Source organism: Mya arenaria, chromosome 4, assembly GCF_026914265.1.
Source record: "Mya arenaria isolate MELC-2E11 chromosome 4, ASM2691426v1".
Taxonomy (NCBI): Eukaryota; Metazoa; Mollusca; class Bivalvia; order Myida; family Myidae; genus Mya; species Mya arenaria.
Window position 1 is genome coordinate 5,353,067 of NC_069125.1, and position 19,386 is coordinate 5,372,452.

Sequence of the window (19,386 nt, forward strand, 5' to 3'; positions counted from 1 at the left end):
CTTGTAGCATGTAACATGCATGTGAATATGATAACAAATGTTGCCAATTTCAAGGGCCATTTTCCAGTCATGCATGGGCGGATTGTAGGCTAACTACTGTGAAAGTTTGGTCAAGATCAAACAAAATCTGGAGGCTCTTTTCTGTTCACAAGCTCAATTTTAGCAATTAAGTAAATTTCAAGGGGGCCATAAACCAGTTGTTTTTTATGGGCAGATCTGGATGGTTTTGGAAAGGAACAAAGGTCTCATCAATAGTTAACTATTGTCTTCGTTTATTGAAAATCAGAGAAGAAATAAAGGCTCTTTTTTGTTCACAAGCTGTATTATAGCAATTTCGACATTTCCAAGGGCCATAATCCAGTCATGCATGGGTGAATCTGGCTGGTTATTTTAAGAACTTGGTACTTAGTAAATATCTAACTACATGGTAGTGTAAGAGAAAATATTGGGTAGTAAATGGAGCTTTGATCGTGTTCACAAGCTCAATTATAGTTATTTTGACAATTTCAAGTGCAATAATCCAGTAAATAACACAGACGCACAAACGGCAGACACACTTTGCTGTCGCATATGCTCTTCTCGTCTTTGGCCAGTAGAGCTAAAAAAAGTATGTGGCTTATCATTTGGAAAGGGCCGGCCCTCAATTGCCCTGAACACAAACACTTGTCTTTGATTCAACACAGCAGTGGATGCACGTAGGAAACTTGGCATCCCTTGAGTGAGCAAACATGAGATTAAAGAGCTAGGAAACAAACGAAATGTTTAAAAATTTATTAACAAGATATAACAAGAACATAATAAATTATATCGTAAATAATCTTTATAAGTATAGCACTTGTAAAATGTGAACTACCCCAATCTAAGCATAATCTTCATCCTGCTGTTGGCAATTTAAGGAACCAAGATAATGGCACTTTTACACGATGTCTGCAGTTCCAAACAAATTAATGGATTTCTGACAGTTACTTACAAAAGATCAGCAGAGTACCAAATGCATGATCTCAAGTAACATATATCTGTTACATAGTTATTTTCTTAAAACCTAACTAGCTGTCTTAATTTTAGCTAGCTGAGATGAGTCCTAAGCCTAAGTCAGAGAACTTGTAGCTAAAGTCTGAGAATTTATTCACTTTTATCTAGCGCCTTTGTTTCAATTTTCGTCGTCAGAATCCGGTGCAAGTACTCGTGATGTACACAGGTCTGGATTTCGACTCTGAGACTGACTGGCCTGGGAACTGCCAAAAAACAGTGACCGGAACTGAAAGATGAATTGTGACAGTAATACCAGAACTGACTTTAGGCAATAAAATATTGTCCCCTATTTTACAATTGAGTTACAGACAGTACCGGTTTTTTAACCCTTTACTTCATGTAAACCTAAGCCATTTCAGGCTGCCAGTTCATGGCTTATCAGTTCATATCAGTACCCCTACTTCATAGGAGATTATTGATATTATTGGAATTTTAACCCTAATGTATTACAAACCTATTTTCTTAGTATTTCTTTTGGTTTAATCAATAAGTCATCAATGTAAAGTTTATAGAGAATTAAATTTCCAATCCAGTCATATAAATTTTATTTTGTTATCTAAATTATTTCCGCATGATATTCATAAATAAACAGAAAAATATGTCAAATTTGATGAAAATTAATTTTTACTACACTTTTATTTATCAAACATAACACAAAATATTATATAAACAACATATTTTTATAATTCATTTAATGCAACCTGAATTGAAACAAAGATGGACAGAATTAAAAAATAGTTCACAACAAAGAAGCACGGTATATTTATATATATGATACAGAAGAAAAAAAACAAGTTGATCAACAGTCACAGTATGTATAACTTTCGGTTATTTAACACTACAATGAACAAATAAAGTTATTATTCAACTACTAAATGAGGCCTGCATGTTGTTGTTTACTAAATTTATATCGTTTATTGCATGTCCATGTATTGTCATTTGGGTTTGATTTTAAAAATCCTCATTTCTCGTATCCTTGTGTGCGTGACGCCGAGGTCTGAATTCTCGACGTCGTACTCAATGTCTCAAACTCATTTATATCGAAGCCAGAATGTTCCGATTCGTCAGACAAACACTGAAATATAAATGACATTATTCAGGAATGTTGTTTTAAACTGAAGTTAACAAGGGCAGAAATTAGCTCTACATTGCATTCTTGTGTATTCGAAAACACGTGTTTCAACAGCTGATCGATGTTAAATTGGGTCATGTCAAAGTTTAACAATAGGGATAGTCATTATTTTATAACACATTTGTACTTACTTTCAATTTGTAGAAGCAGATGCGCATTTTTATGACCGGATTAGCGAAACAGAAGTGACACATATGTCCCATATAATGATTTATGGCCTTTGTTTATACAAGCCAGATGATTTTTTGTTTATCCAACATGGCCGACATTTTGACACGTTTTCGAACCATGACCTGTGACGTCAGGCGCGTGATCAATAAAATATAGTTGTATTATTGGTAGTTAATTATAACTTGCAGTATTGTGTAAATTTCCACGAGGAAAATGAGACAGGAATGCCCACAAACCTGCGCAGTCAACGTTTTACGCATCTTTGATACCAGTGACCTTATTTCCCGATTTTCCGAAATTCTTTAAATAGTAACATAGTGTTTTTTTTAGTGCATTGTATTTATCGATGTTTATACTTCATGAATATGAATTTATAGCGCATAAACAAGCATCAGGTATGAAAATAAATGCCCCTACATTACGAATACGTAGGATTACGTATCTATGAAGCTATGGATAAAACGTTAAGATCCGTATCTATGAAGCTATGGATAGATAAGTAAAATTGCGTATCTATGAAGTAAAGGGTTAAAATAGGAAAATAATTTATCCTTTTTACGTTAAGTTATTCTTTTGAAAGTTTTTTAAAGTATCTTGATTCAATCAGAAACACTCACACAGATTGTTCAATCTTCATTCTATTATTTGATTCTTATCCTAATATTTACTATTTGATTCTTCATCCAACTATTTCATTCTTTATAATAGGATAAATGTCTGTGGCATAATTATAACAAGAGCCGTCATAAGACAGCGCGCTCGACTACACCGCTTTGACTTAGAATACAATAACAATGTAATAATTAATACCAAGTTTGGTCTCTTTATGTCAAACCTAACTAAAATTATTCGATACATAATGTGACTTTGATGCTGCCCTCCCACCAGCCCGCCCAAACAATGACGCAAGTCATTCAAATAACTTGATTTCTCATTATGAAAATGTGGTTAAGATTATACAAATATGCCTTTCAAAGGAAAAAAAATAAATAAAAAATCAAGGGCAACAATTTGTATTTAGGCTTAAAACGGAGTTATGTTTCTTGTTGTAAGATGGTCGTAAATAATTTTGAATTGTATTAAGTGCATTTAATGAACGGTATAGAAGTTTTTTTTATTAAAATCCCAACTTGCCCTTAACTTTTACTTGCCTAAAACTTTAACCTAAGTCAATCAGGGGCCATAACTTGTATCATACATGTGATAACGTCCCGGACGTCCGGGATTGTCCCGGAAATAGTATCTCTGTCACGGAGGGTGCATGTTTGTCCCGGAAAGTCATAAAAAAAAACGAAAAAAAAATATCTCGGAATCGGAATCGATTATCTTAATTTTACCAATGTAAGTCAGCTATTTTGCCTGTCCGGGACACTGGTCGTAAAACACAGGACATGTTGACACTAATCCGTTAATTGGTACGTGTGTCGTCGAGGTCATCGTCAATCACCCGATAATTGATCTATCGGCCTATTGTTGTGCTTAACGAGTGGGGGAGGGTTCTTGTATACAAATTCATTGTTTTCATATGGATTTGTTTGGTCTTATGAATGATAGCTTTTAATTGATGAATTGATATTTTTCACACATTTTACCAACAAACGAGCATGAAGGTAAGTTCAAAGGTAAGTTCAAAGAAAGTGACAAAATGAGTATTGTAAGTTGTATTAAGGATATGGAGTTATGTAACCTCTTGGTTGATGGTCCTGAACAATTGTGTGAAGTATTAAGTCAATTGAATGAAGGGTATAGAAGTTATTAAACAATATCCCAACCTGCCCTAAAACTTTAACCTAAGTTCCATAGTCAATCAGGGGCCATAATTTGTATAAAAGATAATATGGAGTTATCTAACCTCATTATGTGATGGCTCTGAACATCTGTGTAAAGTATTAAGTCAATTGAATGAACGGTTTTGGAGTTTTAAGTGAAAATCCCAACTTGCCCTAAAACTTTAACCCGCCCTAAAACTTAAACCTAAGTCAACCAGGGGTCATAACTTGTATTTAGGATAATATGGAGTCATGTAACCTCATTGTGTGATGGTCCTGAACAACTGTGTGAAGTATTAAGTCAATTGAACAAAGGATATAGAAGTTATTAATCAATATTCCAACTTGCCCTAAAACTTTAACCTAAGTTTCATAGTCAATCAGGGGCCATAATCTGTGTAAAGAATAATATGGAGTTATCTAACCTCATCATGTGATGGCCCTGAACAACTGTGTGAAGTATTAAGTCAATTGAATGTAGGGTATTAGACTTATAAGTGAAAATCCCAACTTGCCCTAAAACTTTAACCGGACGCCGACGCCGGGGCGAGTAGTATAGCCCACCTATTCTTCGAATAGTCGAGCTAAAAATTACTGTCAAACAAGAAGATTTTTCCAGGTTTTGGTTTTTCCCTTAGCAAGGCAAGTGTTTGGATCAATTATGAGCTTAATAGAATTTTTTCAACAGTTCAGTGGGCCGATTTATCGAGAATGCTAGCAGCAATTTTGCAAGTCTAAAACTATTGTTGAAAATCTATCTTAAAGCTGCATTCTCACAGATTGAACGTTTTGACAACTTTTTTTATTTTTTTTGTCTTGGAACGAACCATTTTTTGCGAAAATCCATGGAAACCAGTTATATAAAACTGCTGACAAAAAAATAGAGCGCAGATTTTTATATTCAAGGTCAAAAATTGATATTTTATGCATTTTTCTTAACCGTTAGTAACGGTTTAAGCCATAAAACATTAACTTTCGAACGGAAATATGAAAATCTACGATCTGATTTTTTGTCAGCAATCTTATATCATTGGTTTGCAGATATCTACGCAAAAATTTGCTCTTTCCAAGACAAAAAAATAAAAAAGTTGTAAAAATGGTAAATCTGTGAGAGTGCAGCTTTAAGTACAAAATTGTTTTTTTGATTACTGATCAATCAGCACCTACCTGTGTATAAGATGTTCACTCAATATTGGGTCAATGGCATACATAAAACTATGGATACATATTCTATGAATGGCTAAATTTGAACCTTTCCCTAACTCACCTTTTCAGCAAACAGAGTCTATGGTAAATTAATATGCAAAAATTGAATCCTTTTCCGCAATATCGTTTTTAAAATTAACTGGCATCATCAAGTTTGAAGAAAGCTTTATAAAGACATTTATCTCACCCTTTTTGCCGGCGGAGTCCCTGGTACTACATCCTCATCTTCATCTGCGTTATCAACCACCATATCTTCTGTGAGAGTTGTGTCCCCTATCTGTGGTAAATAAAGGAGAAAATATTAAGTTATGTATAGAGACATCTGATAACAATAAAAACATAATAGCATATTAAGTGACAGTTTATACTTAGGTGTTAATGATATCGGATATATAATATAATCAGAGAGCAGTCATGATATAAACAATGACACCATAACATTTTAGCATTTGTTCGATTAAAAAAACAATTCTTAATTTTTTTAAAAAGGAATATGCAATGAAATTAGAAATAACAATATGTGCAAAACTATTTGACAGAATTTCTCGCAAATCTAGCATATATTTTACTGATCTTTTGATTAACAATAATAAATTTTATTGTTTTGCCTACCTTGACCTTTGTTCCAAGCATGGGTAACACAGGACTCTCTTCATCATCACTTGGCACAGAGTTGTTCACAATAGGGGAGTTAAATCTTCCTGACTTGGACTGATTATCTCCCTTTCCTCCCACCCTCCTGATTCCTCCCCTGCTCGCACTAGATATGGCCCCACCCCCCTCAACTCTGTCTGTGTGCATTTGTCTGGCCACAACCCCTTTATCTCTGTCTGTATTGGTTTGTCGCGCCACACTCCCTTCACTTCTGTCTGTATTGGTTTGTCTTGCCACACTCCCTTCACTTCTGTCTGTATGTGTTTCTAGTGCCCCAGCCTCTTTGACTCTGAGAGTGTGTGTATGTTTGTCTGTATCAACTGAAGTCTGCCTTGGGTAAACAACAGTTGTGTCATTTTGTATCATGATATCAAAGTCTGTGTCATCATTCATGAAGTCAGTGTAGTCCGCATTGACTTCATTTGATCTGGCTGAATCAATATTAGATCTGAAAGAATATATATACTTATATTTCAAGTAAAAAAGTTACAATTTCTTCAACAATCTTTACCCATGTTCAATCTTAAATAAAAATCAAACAGCTGATGTAAACTATTTAAACTATTAACAAGAGCGTCATTGAACAAATGCCAAATAGAATGTCTAGAATTATTTTTTTGTTTATGCCAAGGTTTAAGTTTTTGCACTATGGCGACGACACAAACCCCATGACAACACCTTGGCCTTGACCCTTCAAGATACAGACAAGCTTTAAATGAAGACAATGAATACGGATGTACCTTGAGTGTGACTGCATGTTATTGCCATTGTGAGAAGGTCCGGACCTGTTCTGGGTGGATCTGTTGGTTCGTGAGTTGTTGGTTCGCGAGGTTGATGCCTTACTACTTGGCCTGTGGGAGAAACAGTATAAGATGGCTGCAGGCACATAGGTTGTTTGTGTTTTTGAGTTTATCAAGGTTTGCCCACGCCCTTTGGTTGCATTATGGCTGGACCCTGCCGTGACGCCATCATTACTTACATTGTATTTAAATGCCATAAGTGACATGAGATAGGAATGACAGCAATTCACAGTCAAATCCAGATATCTGAAGACTTGCCTGATAAAAGAGATCTGGGTGCGATATCCTAGTTCTTTGCAGAGACCTTGTGGTTCAGTGCTCAGTGTAAAGCACCAATACACAGAATACAACTTTCCTGGGTTGAACAAGTACTGAGTACAACATTTTCCCCAGTACTACCCTTTAAATGCTGAGAGCGAGGCATGGGAGCTTCTGGTACCATATTTTAACATCTTTCAGTTTGATGCTGCCGTGGTTTGAATCCACCAACATTCCGCACCCAAAGCTCTACCACTGAGCTATCAGGGCGCTCAGCACTTTTATGTCACTTAGAACAGTTCCGCTTTCATCCCATTATTCATTATTATGATTGGTTTAGACTTTTAATTACAAGGCTGTTTACGGTCAACATGTGGACCTTGGTATTAGTCATACATAATTATACACATAACAATGAAATAGTTTCAAATACATGTATTAAATTTTATAAACACTTTATTACAAAAAATAGAATATAACCTACATTTACAGCCAATGAAATTGCAGAAAGCCATACATAAAGTACTAGGCTTAATCATTAAGGATTTAAACATTCACAGGTGTTAAATGGCCACCAACTGCAACTCATCTTATTACATTCGCTGCGTTAGAATTTGAGTTGACAATGTGTCAGCCAATGAAGTTGTATTTAAAGTCAGTGAGCTGACCTGATTTAAAACCATACTGATTTAGGAGGGCTCATTCGCTACGCTCAATCCGCCCATTCTTAATCATAAAGATTTTAATACATGTCATCTAACATCATGTTAATTTAAGTGTAAGACAATGACATTAGAATTTTGGATATGAAGCCTTTCCACATGCTTCATGGTCAGTCTATAAAAAAAGCACTGTTAAATGCATTTAAATAATGGCTATTTTATCAAGAATACTCACCTTTTTTTGCGTGATGTGTCGAGGCTGAGTTTGATTCTGACAATAAACTTGTTAAATTTCAAGATGTTATGAACGCATACTTTCTGTTAAGCCTGTCAAGGCTTGAGTCTGACAATACCTTCGCTGGTCAGCAAGTTTCCCCAACACAATGTTCCCCTTGAATGTGCAGTCATCATTTATCAACAAAAACAAGACTTGCCATTAATATTAATCAACACCCACCTTTTCTGAGTAGCCTGTCGGGGTTGAGTTTGAGCTTGACTCTGCCCCTGCTGGTCTGCCAATGTGGCCAGGACAAAGTTTCCCTCAAATGTGCTGTCACTATCTATTGTGAAAACAATTGGTCTGAAATAGATAGTCGGTTTTGTATGACAATAGGGCTTTTTAGAAAGCGGTTTTGGTGGTGGGTTGGTGATTTCTCAAACAAGTCCTATCAATATCTATATCATTTGTTTAAAATCATTGAACAAATAAAGCATTTTAAACTCATTTTAACAACAAACTAAATACATCGTAGAGTCAAACTCTGTAAAACACTGACAAACCTTCCAGCAGTTTCAAAGTTGATGGTCAGGGGTAATGTGGTCACTTCTGCAAACCCTAAAATGGCCTGGAAGTAAACAACACATCATCATTTTTAATAATGGTTAGAGCAGCGAACTCATCCTGCATATTTCTTTATGAAAAAACGAGAAATAAATAGCAGGTTGAATGATTCCTTCTGAAAGCTTCAAATTACTCTACTAACTGATAGAAGAATCTGTCAACAAAAATGAAATATTTGTAAGTAAATTTTCTGTCTGAGCTTTAATATCAACGTCAGGCTTGTAATGTTTGTTTACATCACAACAGCAGCTAAGTTTATATGGAAGTGCAAAAACATCCACAAATAATATAATGGTTTGTTTAAAAACCTCTGCTGTAGTTTGTATGACTATTATATATCTTGCTAACTCAAAATATTACTAATATACAAGATGGAATTAAAAACAATACTTTCTGCTATAATCTTACATTGAATTCAGTAAGTTTCAGGTTTATAAAGAAATCCTGGAGTTAAAACCAAATAACTACATTATATTTAAGTTAATAAACATAAATATAACAATTTTGAAACAAGAGCACCGCATATGAAAGATGATGCTCCTTTCCTCAAGAGGCAGTGGGACAAATTATTTTAGCCGAGTTGTGAGCCTTGATTCATGTATTATCATGTGTAATGTCATCTGCCAACTGCTCTAACAATCATGTGACCAGTGCCATGACAAGTTTGAGCACTTTACTACAAGTTGTTTAAACATTGTCGATCAGAAAAGGGTGTGATGCCTGCTTGGACAACAATGAGGCCGGACAACATGACCTCGTGAGTCTGCCTTTCTTCGCAGACACACACAAATACAATGATCCAATAACTAAAAGCCTTGAGTGCCCTACCCTAAGTTCCTTTAGGCAAAAGGTGACCTCAGTGTCAACCCCAACCTGACAGTTGTCAAACTCATCCGGCTCAAGACTCAGGTTGGTGTGCATCACCTTGTTTGGGTCTGAAAAAATGATAGAAATCAAAGATGAAAGTAAATTTATTTTACAAACAATTTCATCTGTTTAAAAAGGGATAAAACAAACAATACATGGCCTTTTTGGGTGGGTGGGGTATGTTGGTATGTCATTATAATATGGTGAGATTCTAACACAACCTTGAGTCTTGGACTACGCCCATTGGGTTATAAGAGAGCAAGCCAGGCTTAAAAAGACATGGCACTGCAGAAAGGAGACAGGGTGCTAACAGAGAAAAGGTCACATTGTATTGATTTTGGAAATTAATGAATTTGACAGTAAATTGTTTAACTGAAGTAATTTTACAAGGTTTACAATGCAAAATATGTAAAGTTTGTATGTAATTATAATTATTTAAAACTCTAATCAAACCAAAACAAGTATTTCAATCTCTTGCATAAATTCTATGAAGGCAGAAGGATACAACAGATAACATAAACATCCAAAACAGCAAAATAAGAACAAGCACCAAATGTCACAAAATATGCCAGCCCTAATTTTAGTACACCAAGTTTTGTGATAAGTGATAAGTGGTTGTAAGTTTAGTCAAATTTAAAGAGCAGACACTGTAATTACAGTTTTTGTCAATTCAAGGGTCATTACTCTTGAGTGTCAGACCATACACATTTTTACTAAATTTGGTAATGATTAGAGAAAGTCTTTAAAGTCAATGATTGTACAAGACCCATTTGAGATAATTTATATAATTAATTGCCGATTACTTGAGTGACTACAGCGATGTGGCTGGTTATGGAACATGGTTGTTACAGTGTGCCAATACACATTCTGACCAAATTTGATTGGACAAAGGCTTTTAAAGTAATTGAGCTGACAAGACCAATTTTAGGTAATTTTTATAATCAAAGGGTGATAACTCTCGATAATATACAACCATATGACTGGTCATCAAACTTGTCTTAAACATTATAACAATATAAATTCCGATCATATTTGATGATAATTGGACAAAGATTTCTATTTTTATTGAGCAGATAACATACTGGACGCCGCCCACCCATCTGCCGCAGGTAAAACTATAATATGTCTATGTAGATTTTTTTAAAACAGGCGTATAAAAACTATAGCAAATGATATGCATGGTTGCTTTTTACATTATGGATAATTTCATCAACTGTCCTTATTTGATTACCAGTAGTTCAACGAGACGGAATAATCTGTCAACATATATTTTGTTTTTAAAACAGAAAAGCTAAAAAATTCTATATATTCAATGTTTTTGTCACCTGGTTCGTCATCCACATAGTTTTTGATGACGATTTTCTCTGGGTTGACAATAAGAGTTATCTCCTCTTGGTTGTTCTGAAAGTTCATCACAGCATCGCACAGCAGTCTGAAAATGGAATAAAAACAAGTGTCTAGAAAAGTCAGGTTTCCTGTGAATATTTTTAAAGTTGTGATAACACCAATGTCATCAACGACACAAAGTCTCTAATTTTTGAAAAACATAAAACTAAACTATAAAGCTAAAAGATTAAATATGAACTATGGTGTAATTATTAATTGATTAATTAATCCTGGTATTATTTTTAAATAGATTCATTAAAGCTGGGGTTTGACACCAAGGCAATACCAATACCTCGACCATATTTCTTCGAAAAAAAAGTATCTTATACAGTGTAGTACACTGACTGTACAAGAATACTACTGTATGTACTTGGAATTAAATACATGTACCTACTTGGAAGACGCTGTTAAAGAGTTGGGGCTCATGTCCTTGGAAAAGACGGCCTGCAGGGTCTCGCACTCAATAAAGGCCAAGTTGTGAGTCTTCACAATACCTGGGCGGATTAAACATTAAATGTTCTTACAAAAATCACCTTCACGTACACGTATACTTAAATGTAAATAAAACTGAGTAAATTATAGCCATAACTAGCTATGGTAGAACAATGAAAATCCCCTGGTCTAATGTCAAAATCCCCTGGAATTCTGAACAAATATTTCAAAATCCCTTAGAGTGGTCTTCAGAAATATGACATGTATTCTTGCATCTTAGGGCTATAATTATAAATATCATCGTGAATTTAAACAAGAGGGCCATGATGGCCCTAAAATTGAGTAAATTATAGCCATAACTAGCTATGGTAGAACTATGAAAATCCCCTGGTCTAATGTCAAAATCCCCTGGAATTCTGAACAAATATTTCAAAATCCCTTAGAGTGGTCTTCAGAAATATGACATTTATGCTTGCATCTTAGGGCTATAATTATAAATATCATCGTGAATTTAAACAAGAGGGCCATGATGGCCCTAAAACGCTCACCTAAGCAAAGGGCAACAACTCAGAGGAGATGTTTTTAAAGCAAAACAGAAAGTTGGCCAGATGGTTGTTGTTGTTGATCAATCGTGACCCCTTGTTGTATTTTTTGAAGAAGATTACCTAAGGAAGCTTCCTGTAAAGTTTCATTGAATTTGGACTGGTAGTTTTAGAGTAGATGTTTTTTAAAGCAAAACAGGAAGTTGGCCATTTTGTTGTTGTTGTTGTTGATCAATCGTGACCCCTTGTTGTATTTTTGTAGAGGGTCACCCAAAGAAACTTCCTGTAAAGTTTCATTGAATTTGGACTGGTAGTTTCAGAGGAGATATTTTTTTTAAAGCAAAACAGGAAGTCAGCCATTTTGTTGTCATTGTAGTTTCAGAGGAGATGTTTTTTAAAGCAAAACAGGAAGTTGGCCATTTTGTTGTTGTTGTTGTTGATCAATCGTGACCCCTTGTATTTTTGTAGAGGGTCACCCAAGGAAGCTTCCTGTAAAGTTTCATTGAATTTAGACTGGTAGTTTCAGAGGAGATGTTTTTTTAAAGGAATACAGGAAGTCGGCCATTTTGTTGTTGTTGCTGATCAATCGTGACCCCTTGTTGTATTTTTGTAGAGGGTCACCCAAGGAAGCTTCCTGTAAAGTTTCATTGTATGTGGACCGGTAGTTTCAGAGGAGATGTTTTTTAAAGCAAAACAGGAAGTTGGCCATGTCTTTGTTATTGCTGTTGTTGCTGTTGTTGCTGTTGTTGATCAATCGTGACCCCTTGTTGTATTTTTTGTAGAGGGTCACCCAAGGAAGCTTCCTGTAAAGTTTCATTGAATTTAGACTGGTAGTTTCAGAGGAGATGGTTTTTTAAAGGAAAACGGGAAGTTGGCCATTTCATTGTTGTTGTTGTTGATCAATCGTGACCCCTTGTTGTTTTTTGTAGAGGGTCATCCAAGGAAGCTTCCTGTAAAGTTTGATTGAATTTGGAGAGGTAGTTTCAGAGGAGATGTTTTTTAAAGCAAAACAGGAAGTTGGCCATGTCTTTGTTATTGCTGTTGTTGCTGTTGTTGCTGTTGTTGATCAATCGTGACCCCTTGTTGTATTTTTTGTAGAGGGTCACCCAAGGAAGCTTCCTGTAAAGTTTCATTGAATTTAGACTGGTAGTTTCAGAGGAGATGGTTTTTTAAAGGAAAACGGGAAGTTGGCCATTTCATTGTTGTTGTTGTTGATCAATCGTGACCCCTTGTTGTTTTTTGTAGAGGGTCATCCAAGGAAGCTTCCTGTAAAGTTTGATTGAATTTGGAGAGGTAGTTTCAGAGGAGATGTTTTTTTAAAGCAAAACAGGAAGTCAGCCATTTTGTTGTTGTTGCTGTTGTTGTTGTTGCTGATCAATCGTGACCCCTTGTATTTTTGTAGAGGGTCACCCAAGGAAGCTTCCTACAAACTTTCATTGAATTTGGACTGGTAGTTTCAGAGGAGATGTTTTTTAAAGCAAAACAGGAAGTTGGCCATGTCTTTGTTATTGCTGTTGTTGCTGATCAATCGTGACCCCTTGTATTTTTGTAGAGGGTCACCCAAGGAAGCTACCTACAAACTTTCATTGAATTTGGACTGGTAGTTTCAGAGGAGATGTTTTTTAAAGCAAAACAGGAAGTTGGCCATGTCTTTGTTATTGCTGATGTTGATCAATCGTGACCCCTTGTTGTATTTTTGTAGAGGGTCACCCAAGGAAGCTTCCTGTAAAGTCAGGGTTCTCAATAAGAACCGGCCGCCGGCCAAAATGACCGGTTCAAATGGCATTTGGGCCGGTTCAAAATCGCCTAGTAACAAAAATTAAAAGTTCCCAAATCGTTTACAATTTAAATTTTTAAAATCCGTCAACGAATAAAAAAGTTATTGCCTTTTAAATACGACGACTTGATTAGCGTTCGCCCGGTCCCGCATATTTCTTTACGGCGCCGTTTAATAAACTTCACTAGTCCGTGTAGATAGACGATTGATAAAACGCTTGGAAGCAAGCGTCTCATTCTAGTAAAAATGAAGAAAAGAAAAATACACGATTTCTTTCACCCTGTGTCGAGTGAGTATAAGATAAAAATGAAATAAAACAGTTGCATTTATGAATTTCTTGTTCTGTTTATTGTTTCACGTTTGATTTCCACCGTTTATTTTGTGTTCTGTTTATTGTTTCACGTTCGATTTCCACCGTTTATTTTGTGTTCTGTTTATTGTTTCACGTTCGATTTCCACCGTTTATTTTGTTTGAAGTTTTGATCGTTGTTTATTCCGTACAAGATGCATTATTACGAAGATTTGATAAGGAGGTAAGTTTACTCTATTATCATTATCATTATTCTGTATGAAAAAATCGTAGCAATATTAAAGACTCACCAAATATAAAGTGGGTTGGGTAAGGTGAATTTTTAAATTTTTGCTTAAACTTCACAGTAAACCAGTCATCAAAAGGGCTGTGGCCAAGTGGTTAGAGAAACCAAGGCGGAAGTTGGGTGCTCCAACACCAGAAAGATTAAGATGTCCAGTGACGGTAGGTGTTCAGACTGACACATGCATGGCACTGGACACAGTCACACCTTGTAGGGAGGAAATTCGGGCAGTCCTCAAGGAGATACTTGTTGAGGGGGAGGGGGACTACTACTCGTCCAGTTCATCAGATGAGGACAGTGACATGTGTTAATAACAGGGTTAAGCGTAATGAATACTGTTCTTATTAATTCAATGTGCCTTATGTATTTTCACAGTACAATTGCATTGTAGTTTTGTTAATACATTGTATATGGTGTTGAAAATACAATTTTCAAATGGATATTTTGTTGTTGAAATTTGGTAAATAAATATAATTGCATTATGATATAGATCCTGATACAACTACTGCTCTGCAGTACTTGTATCTGCATATTTAGGGGATATTACTTATAAAATTGCACTTGAAAGGGGTGATTTAAAAGGCATTCAAATAACCCCAGAATGCAGGAAATGACGCGCTCACATAATTTTTTTAAAATGGTAGTTTCAGAGGAGATGTTTTTTAAGCAATTGTTGACGGACAGACTGACTGACGCCGGACAACGACCAATCACAATAGCTCACCTTGAGCACTTCGTGCTCTGGTGAGCTAAAAAGAGAACCACAGGGAATGCCACTGTGTGTCAGTTGTAATTACTTTGAGTTAGGGCCCAGTGATAATAACAACAATGCCCTAACTCAACTAAGTTTGTTCAAAACAAAACATACACACGCTGAAATTGTCTCGGCCATTTTTGCCTGAATTGAAATACTACAATGAATCAAGCTTGTTTCTAATAAAAAAATTATGACGTATTATAAATTAATATTCATCTCTTTATATTTCTTCAAAACAAACTATAAGAAGTCTCATATGTATCAATAAAACTCTGATAGGGTGGAAGAGATGTGCTGCCAGTTCCCCAATGAGATGTCAATAAGCCAGCAGACATCTCTTCCGCCTTTAGTCAGACGACATTGGCCAAGTGGCAGGAACCATGCCCTTGAAATGCAGTTGTGATGTGACCAGAGTAATCTGGTGTCCCGTAACTATCCTGTGACGATGTAGATGAAATGTTATATTCTTTGTCGCTCATCCCATATTCCTTACTTTCCTGTCATCCCCTCAACCACCCATTTTACCCCTACACATTCAAACATCCGCACCTATTCTATGTGACAAGACCTTCTAGCATGTTCTCACCGTGTCTACAGTAGAGTTGGAACACGAGCCGCGATTCCTTCATATTCAGTTTGATCTTACATCTTTCCACCGTTTTCTCCATCGTGGATAGGGACCGGAATACTGTCAGGATGGACTGGAACGGGGAACATTTTTAGCTTGAACTTTTGTTCATATTTATAACACGATTGTACATTTTCAACAACATGGGTAAGAATTCTAATGGAACTGTCAAACACTGCATACAGACATCATGTAGTTCAAAAACACTGCATTAATATTGAAAAAAAACAACATACTCATGGCATCAAGCACCATCAAGCTGCTGTCATTATATATAAATCTAAAAATCGTAAGAACTTCACCTATATATGTCTATATCTGGTGTAGTTTTAAATGGAAGTTTTTGTTGTTCTTAATCTTAATAGTACATACTACATGGTTTTAATGATACCAACAAAATCACACCAGTTATTAGTGAAATACAAATCACTTTTGTGGTAACTCATCTCAGAGTGAGATTCTAAAACTTAAAAAGAAATCAAGCACTTTATGAATAGTGATTGCAAAAAAGCAGTTTTTAAGATGAATTATTCACTTCAAGACCATAAATGAATACATAATACATATATACCTACACTTTTAAAGAAATGTCTACCTTCATAGCTATTTTACACCTGAGGGTATCCTCACTATCATCTGAAGACGCGTCCCCTGCCCCATCATCATAGTGTATAAAGAAACTTGGGGCAAACAAGAAGCAGGCATAGGCCGAACGGGAGGAGTTTACAGTCCTTAACGCAAGCTGCAGTAGAAAGAAACACACAAATCAATGTCTGATTACCTTACACTTAAAAAACATTTCAATATTAAAATATATGGGACAATTATGCCTAAGTAAGCAAAAGCAGTCATAGGCTGACTGATCGCTGCAAAACTATGAAATAAAATACAAATAAATTATCATAATTATTATTGTAATATGACATTCCAATAAAATCACTGATACAATACATGTTTGCTTATTAACAAGTTCAGAAACCAATTTTTATTTAAAGTGAGCTTCTTTCTCACACTGCAATGCTTAAAGTGCCTTTGGAAAACACTTAATTAGAACACCAATATTGATGGTGTCTCTTTTAATACTTAAAGTTAAATTAATTAAAGAAACAGAATTAAACATTAAAAATTTGCAGACTCAATTACTTAGGGCTTAGCTCTTATTTCTAGTCATGTGATGGAATGTCCAATAAGAGGAAATGTCCTCACCCCGTGTTCTAATGGTTCTAAGTATAGCTCCTCTCCAATCTTGGATAAGGAATGTATTCCTCTCCCAAACACTGAAAATTCAAAAATACAAGATAAAATACAAAACAAAACAAGTATGCCATTCATTGTTAATATGATTAATAGTTTAAAATGTAGCACACAGGGGAATAAAATCAGAGGGGGCATGCGCATCTTTGAGGCATTGCAGTTATGTAGACCTACATGCAAGATATTTATTTTTTTTTTTTAAAGAAATCACACTTTACATTTAAATTGCATGTTTTGAAAAGCATCGGAAACAATAAATAACTTTGCAGCTACATGTCAGTGTTTATTTAATATAGCATACTTATTAATTATAATTGTATGACTAGGGTTGCATACCGTTCAGGACGAAACGATCCGATACCGATATCGATACCAACGAAACGATACGGTATTTTAACGATACCGATACCAAGCGAATAACTTAATGGTTCCTATAATGAGCTTAAAAAACTTAAAATAAAGTATTCCTGCTAGACAAAAACCTTTTTAATAGCATACTTGTATTTAAAGTTGTGTTACCATAATATATATAGGTAGAAAAGTATTTCAAGTAGTTTTGTAGATCGATTGAATCTTGCGCAACATATCTGGAGCTCTTTAGGCAATATCAGAGGTGCTCTGATTGCCTTTGTTACCATTTACTTTCGTAGTATTGTATCTATATTCTTATTTAAACAAAATTGAATGAGAAGACGAAACAAAATAATAAAAAAAGTTATAGTTGTCTTATAATCGTTTTTCAATTAATATGCTCTTTATGGTCCAAGACACAGTACTGTACGATACCGGGTACCGGTATGCAACCCTATGTATGACCATGTATTTTCGCTTTTGAAGTGTTTGGTATTTGTGTCCTCCATAGCATAAATTTAAGGGTGTCCATAAAATTGAAAATATCGTGAATCTGTTCTTTGACAAATGTAATCACATAAACCAAAAATGTTTCATACGAAAATTTAACTTACTACAACAAAAAACTCTCCAAGATAAATGTAAAAAACTCCAAAAGAGTTCAGATTTGTGACCTCAGCCAGTATATTTCTTCCCACCTGTGTATATTGTCTTTGGCAACATATGTACCCAAGTCTAATTTGAATGTCTTTAACTTTTTGGAGTTCTGGACATGTTTAAGTCTTTTTCAAGTGCTAAGGCTCAGACAAAAACAGACAAGTTTCTATCATTTAGAACGTTTATTACTAAATAATCAATCAAAAATGGGGAATTAATCCGTAAGCTCATGCATCAAAAGCAGATGCTCTACCACTGAGGTTAATCATATAGTTATAATATATATATATAATAGTTAAATAAAATGTGTAATGTCTTTGATTTGGTCTATACTGACATTCCCAGCTTTACAGTACATTTTATACAGGTCACGAATTTATATGACAAATCAACTCACCTTTTATATTTGTTCCAGGAATTATGCATTTCATCTTCACAATGAGTTGAAGCAAAAACAATTGGGGTCAATTTAAGTGTGGTTCGTTCAACGGAGTACTGATAACATGAAAAAATCGTACTATTTGTTCACAAATGAGGTTTGTTTACATCGCGGGCAAACTGATGATAGAACGCAAGTGCCGATTGAATTGATCTTAAATTATAAACCAATCAAAATTCTTTTTTCATATCAATTGTTCTCATACGAAACAGTTTATCGTTGTCGATTCGGTTACATCCAACTAAACTATTCTAACAGATCATGCTGAAAGGCCCAGTTTAAGCCTTCTATAAGTGGCCCCACCCCCAACCCGTTTACAGTACAAAACTTCTGTGTATTACTCTTGATCTTTATTGCCATCTGTTGTCTATCAGATTTTAGATCTGAGTGTCATGCTGTGCAGTTCTGGTGGTTTTATTATAGAAATGATCTAAAAGTTGTTTTGTTTACTTCTTCAAATAATAATAAAACTATTATAACATTTATTAGGATGCTTTAAAATTAGAATAAAAGTAATGTTATATGTTATATAAAATTGCTCATTGATATGAATTAACCATGATGCATCAACATTTGGATATAACAATGGTGACCATGCATGTATTTAAGTGGATTGAAATATATCAGTTCAATAACGTTTATTATCTATCCCCAGTTGTTAAAATTAATGGATTAGCTATGAATATTTGTACATGTTTTAGCTAGACAATGAGATTAACTGTACATGGCCCTGAGCCAATAAACAAATACACAGGAAATTGGAACCCTGTTGTGATATAAACAAGGGATGCACAGCAGAAAACATCCCTTAAAGGCCTAGTTTAATCCTTCTATATGTGCCCCCCCCCCAAAAAAGAGTTGTTTATAACCTCTGTGTATCTGAGTATCTGGCTGTGCAGTTTTGGAGGTTTTTATTATAGAAATGGACCCTAAATGGCCCTAAGCCAATAAACAAACACACAGAAAATTGGCCCCTACTGTGACAACAATACAATTAGCAGGAGATGCACAGCAGGGGATTGTCATGCCAAACATTCCTTAATCTAGGCCTTTAAATAAATAATATCTTGGAGCAGGATTAAGGATGTTATTGGTCCCAGGAAAGATAAACATATGAATGTTACAACAAAAATCGTCTTAATTCTAATTGTATCAAAGGGACTCGCTTATTGTTTTTG

The 19,386-nt window shown here is 35.1% G+C and overlaps 1 protein-coding gene across 2 annotated transcripts; it reads right to left on the reverse strand.

Moving 5' to 3' along the window:
* Positions 1–756: 756 nt before the first annotated feature.
* On the reverse strand, positions 757–18,316 carry LOC128229848 (cell cycle checkpoint control protein RAD9A-like). Of its 2 annotated transcripts, XM_052941700.1 has the most exons (13): positions 18,167–18,316; positions 16,714–16,784; positions 16,103–16,249; positions 15,466–15,580; positions 11,173–11,272; positions 10,718–10,824; positions 9,354–9,460; positions 8,465–8,529; positions 8,142–8,264; positions 6,705–6,815; positions 5,923–6,412; positions 5,498–5,587; positions 757–1,258 (listed from the first exon to the last, which is right to left on the reverse strand). In XM_052941700.1, exons 1-13 carry the CDS (start codon positions 18,198–18,200, stop codon positions 1,151–1,153), a joined length of 1,668 nt encoding a protein of 555 aa, XP_052797660.1. In that variant the 5' UTR covers positions 18,201–18,316; the 3' UTR covers positions 757–1,150. The 2 variants fall into 2 exon arrangements, with proteins under 2 accessions (XP_052797660.1, XP_052797661.1); XM_052941701.1 differs by lacking the exon at positions 16,714–16,784 and having other exon boundaries at positions 18,167–18,306.
* Between the last annotated feature and the right edge of the window lie 1,070 nt (positions 18,317–19,386).

Coding starts and splice junctions, on each gene's coding strand:
- LOC128229848 (XM_052941700.1), bottom strand. CDS start 18,200: ATGAAATGCATAATTCCTGGAACAAATATAAAAG. Junction 9,461..10,717: donor CTATGTGGATGACGAACCAG/GTGACAAAAACA, acceptor TCATTTTTTCAG/ACCCAAACAAGGTGATGCAC. Junction 8,530..9,353: donor TTTGCCTAAAGGAACTTAGG/GTAGGGCACTCA, acceptor GTTTACTTCCAG/GCCATTTTAGGGTTTGCAGA.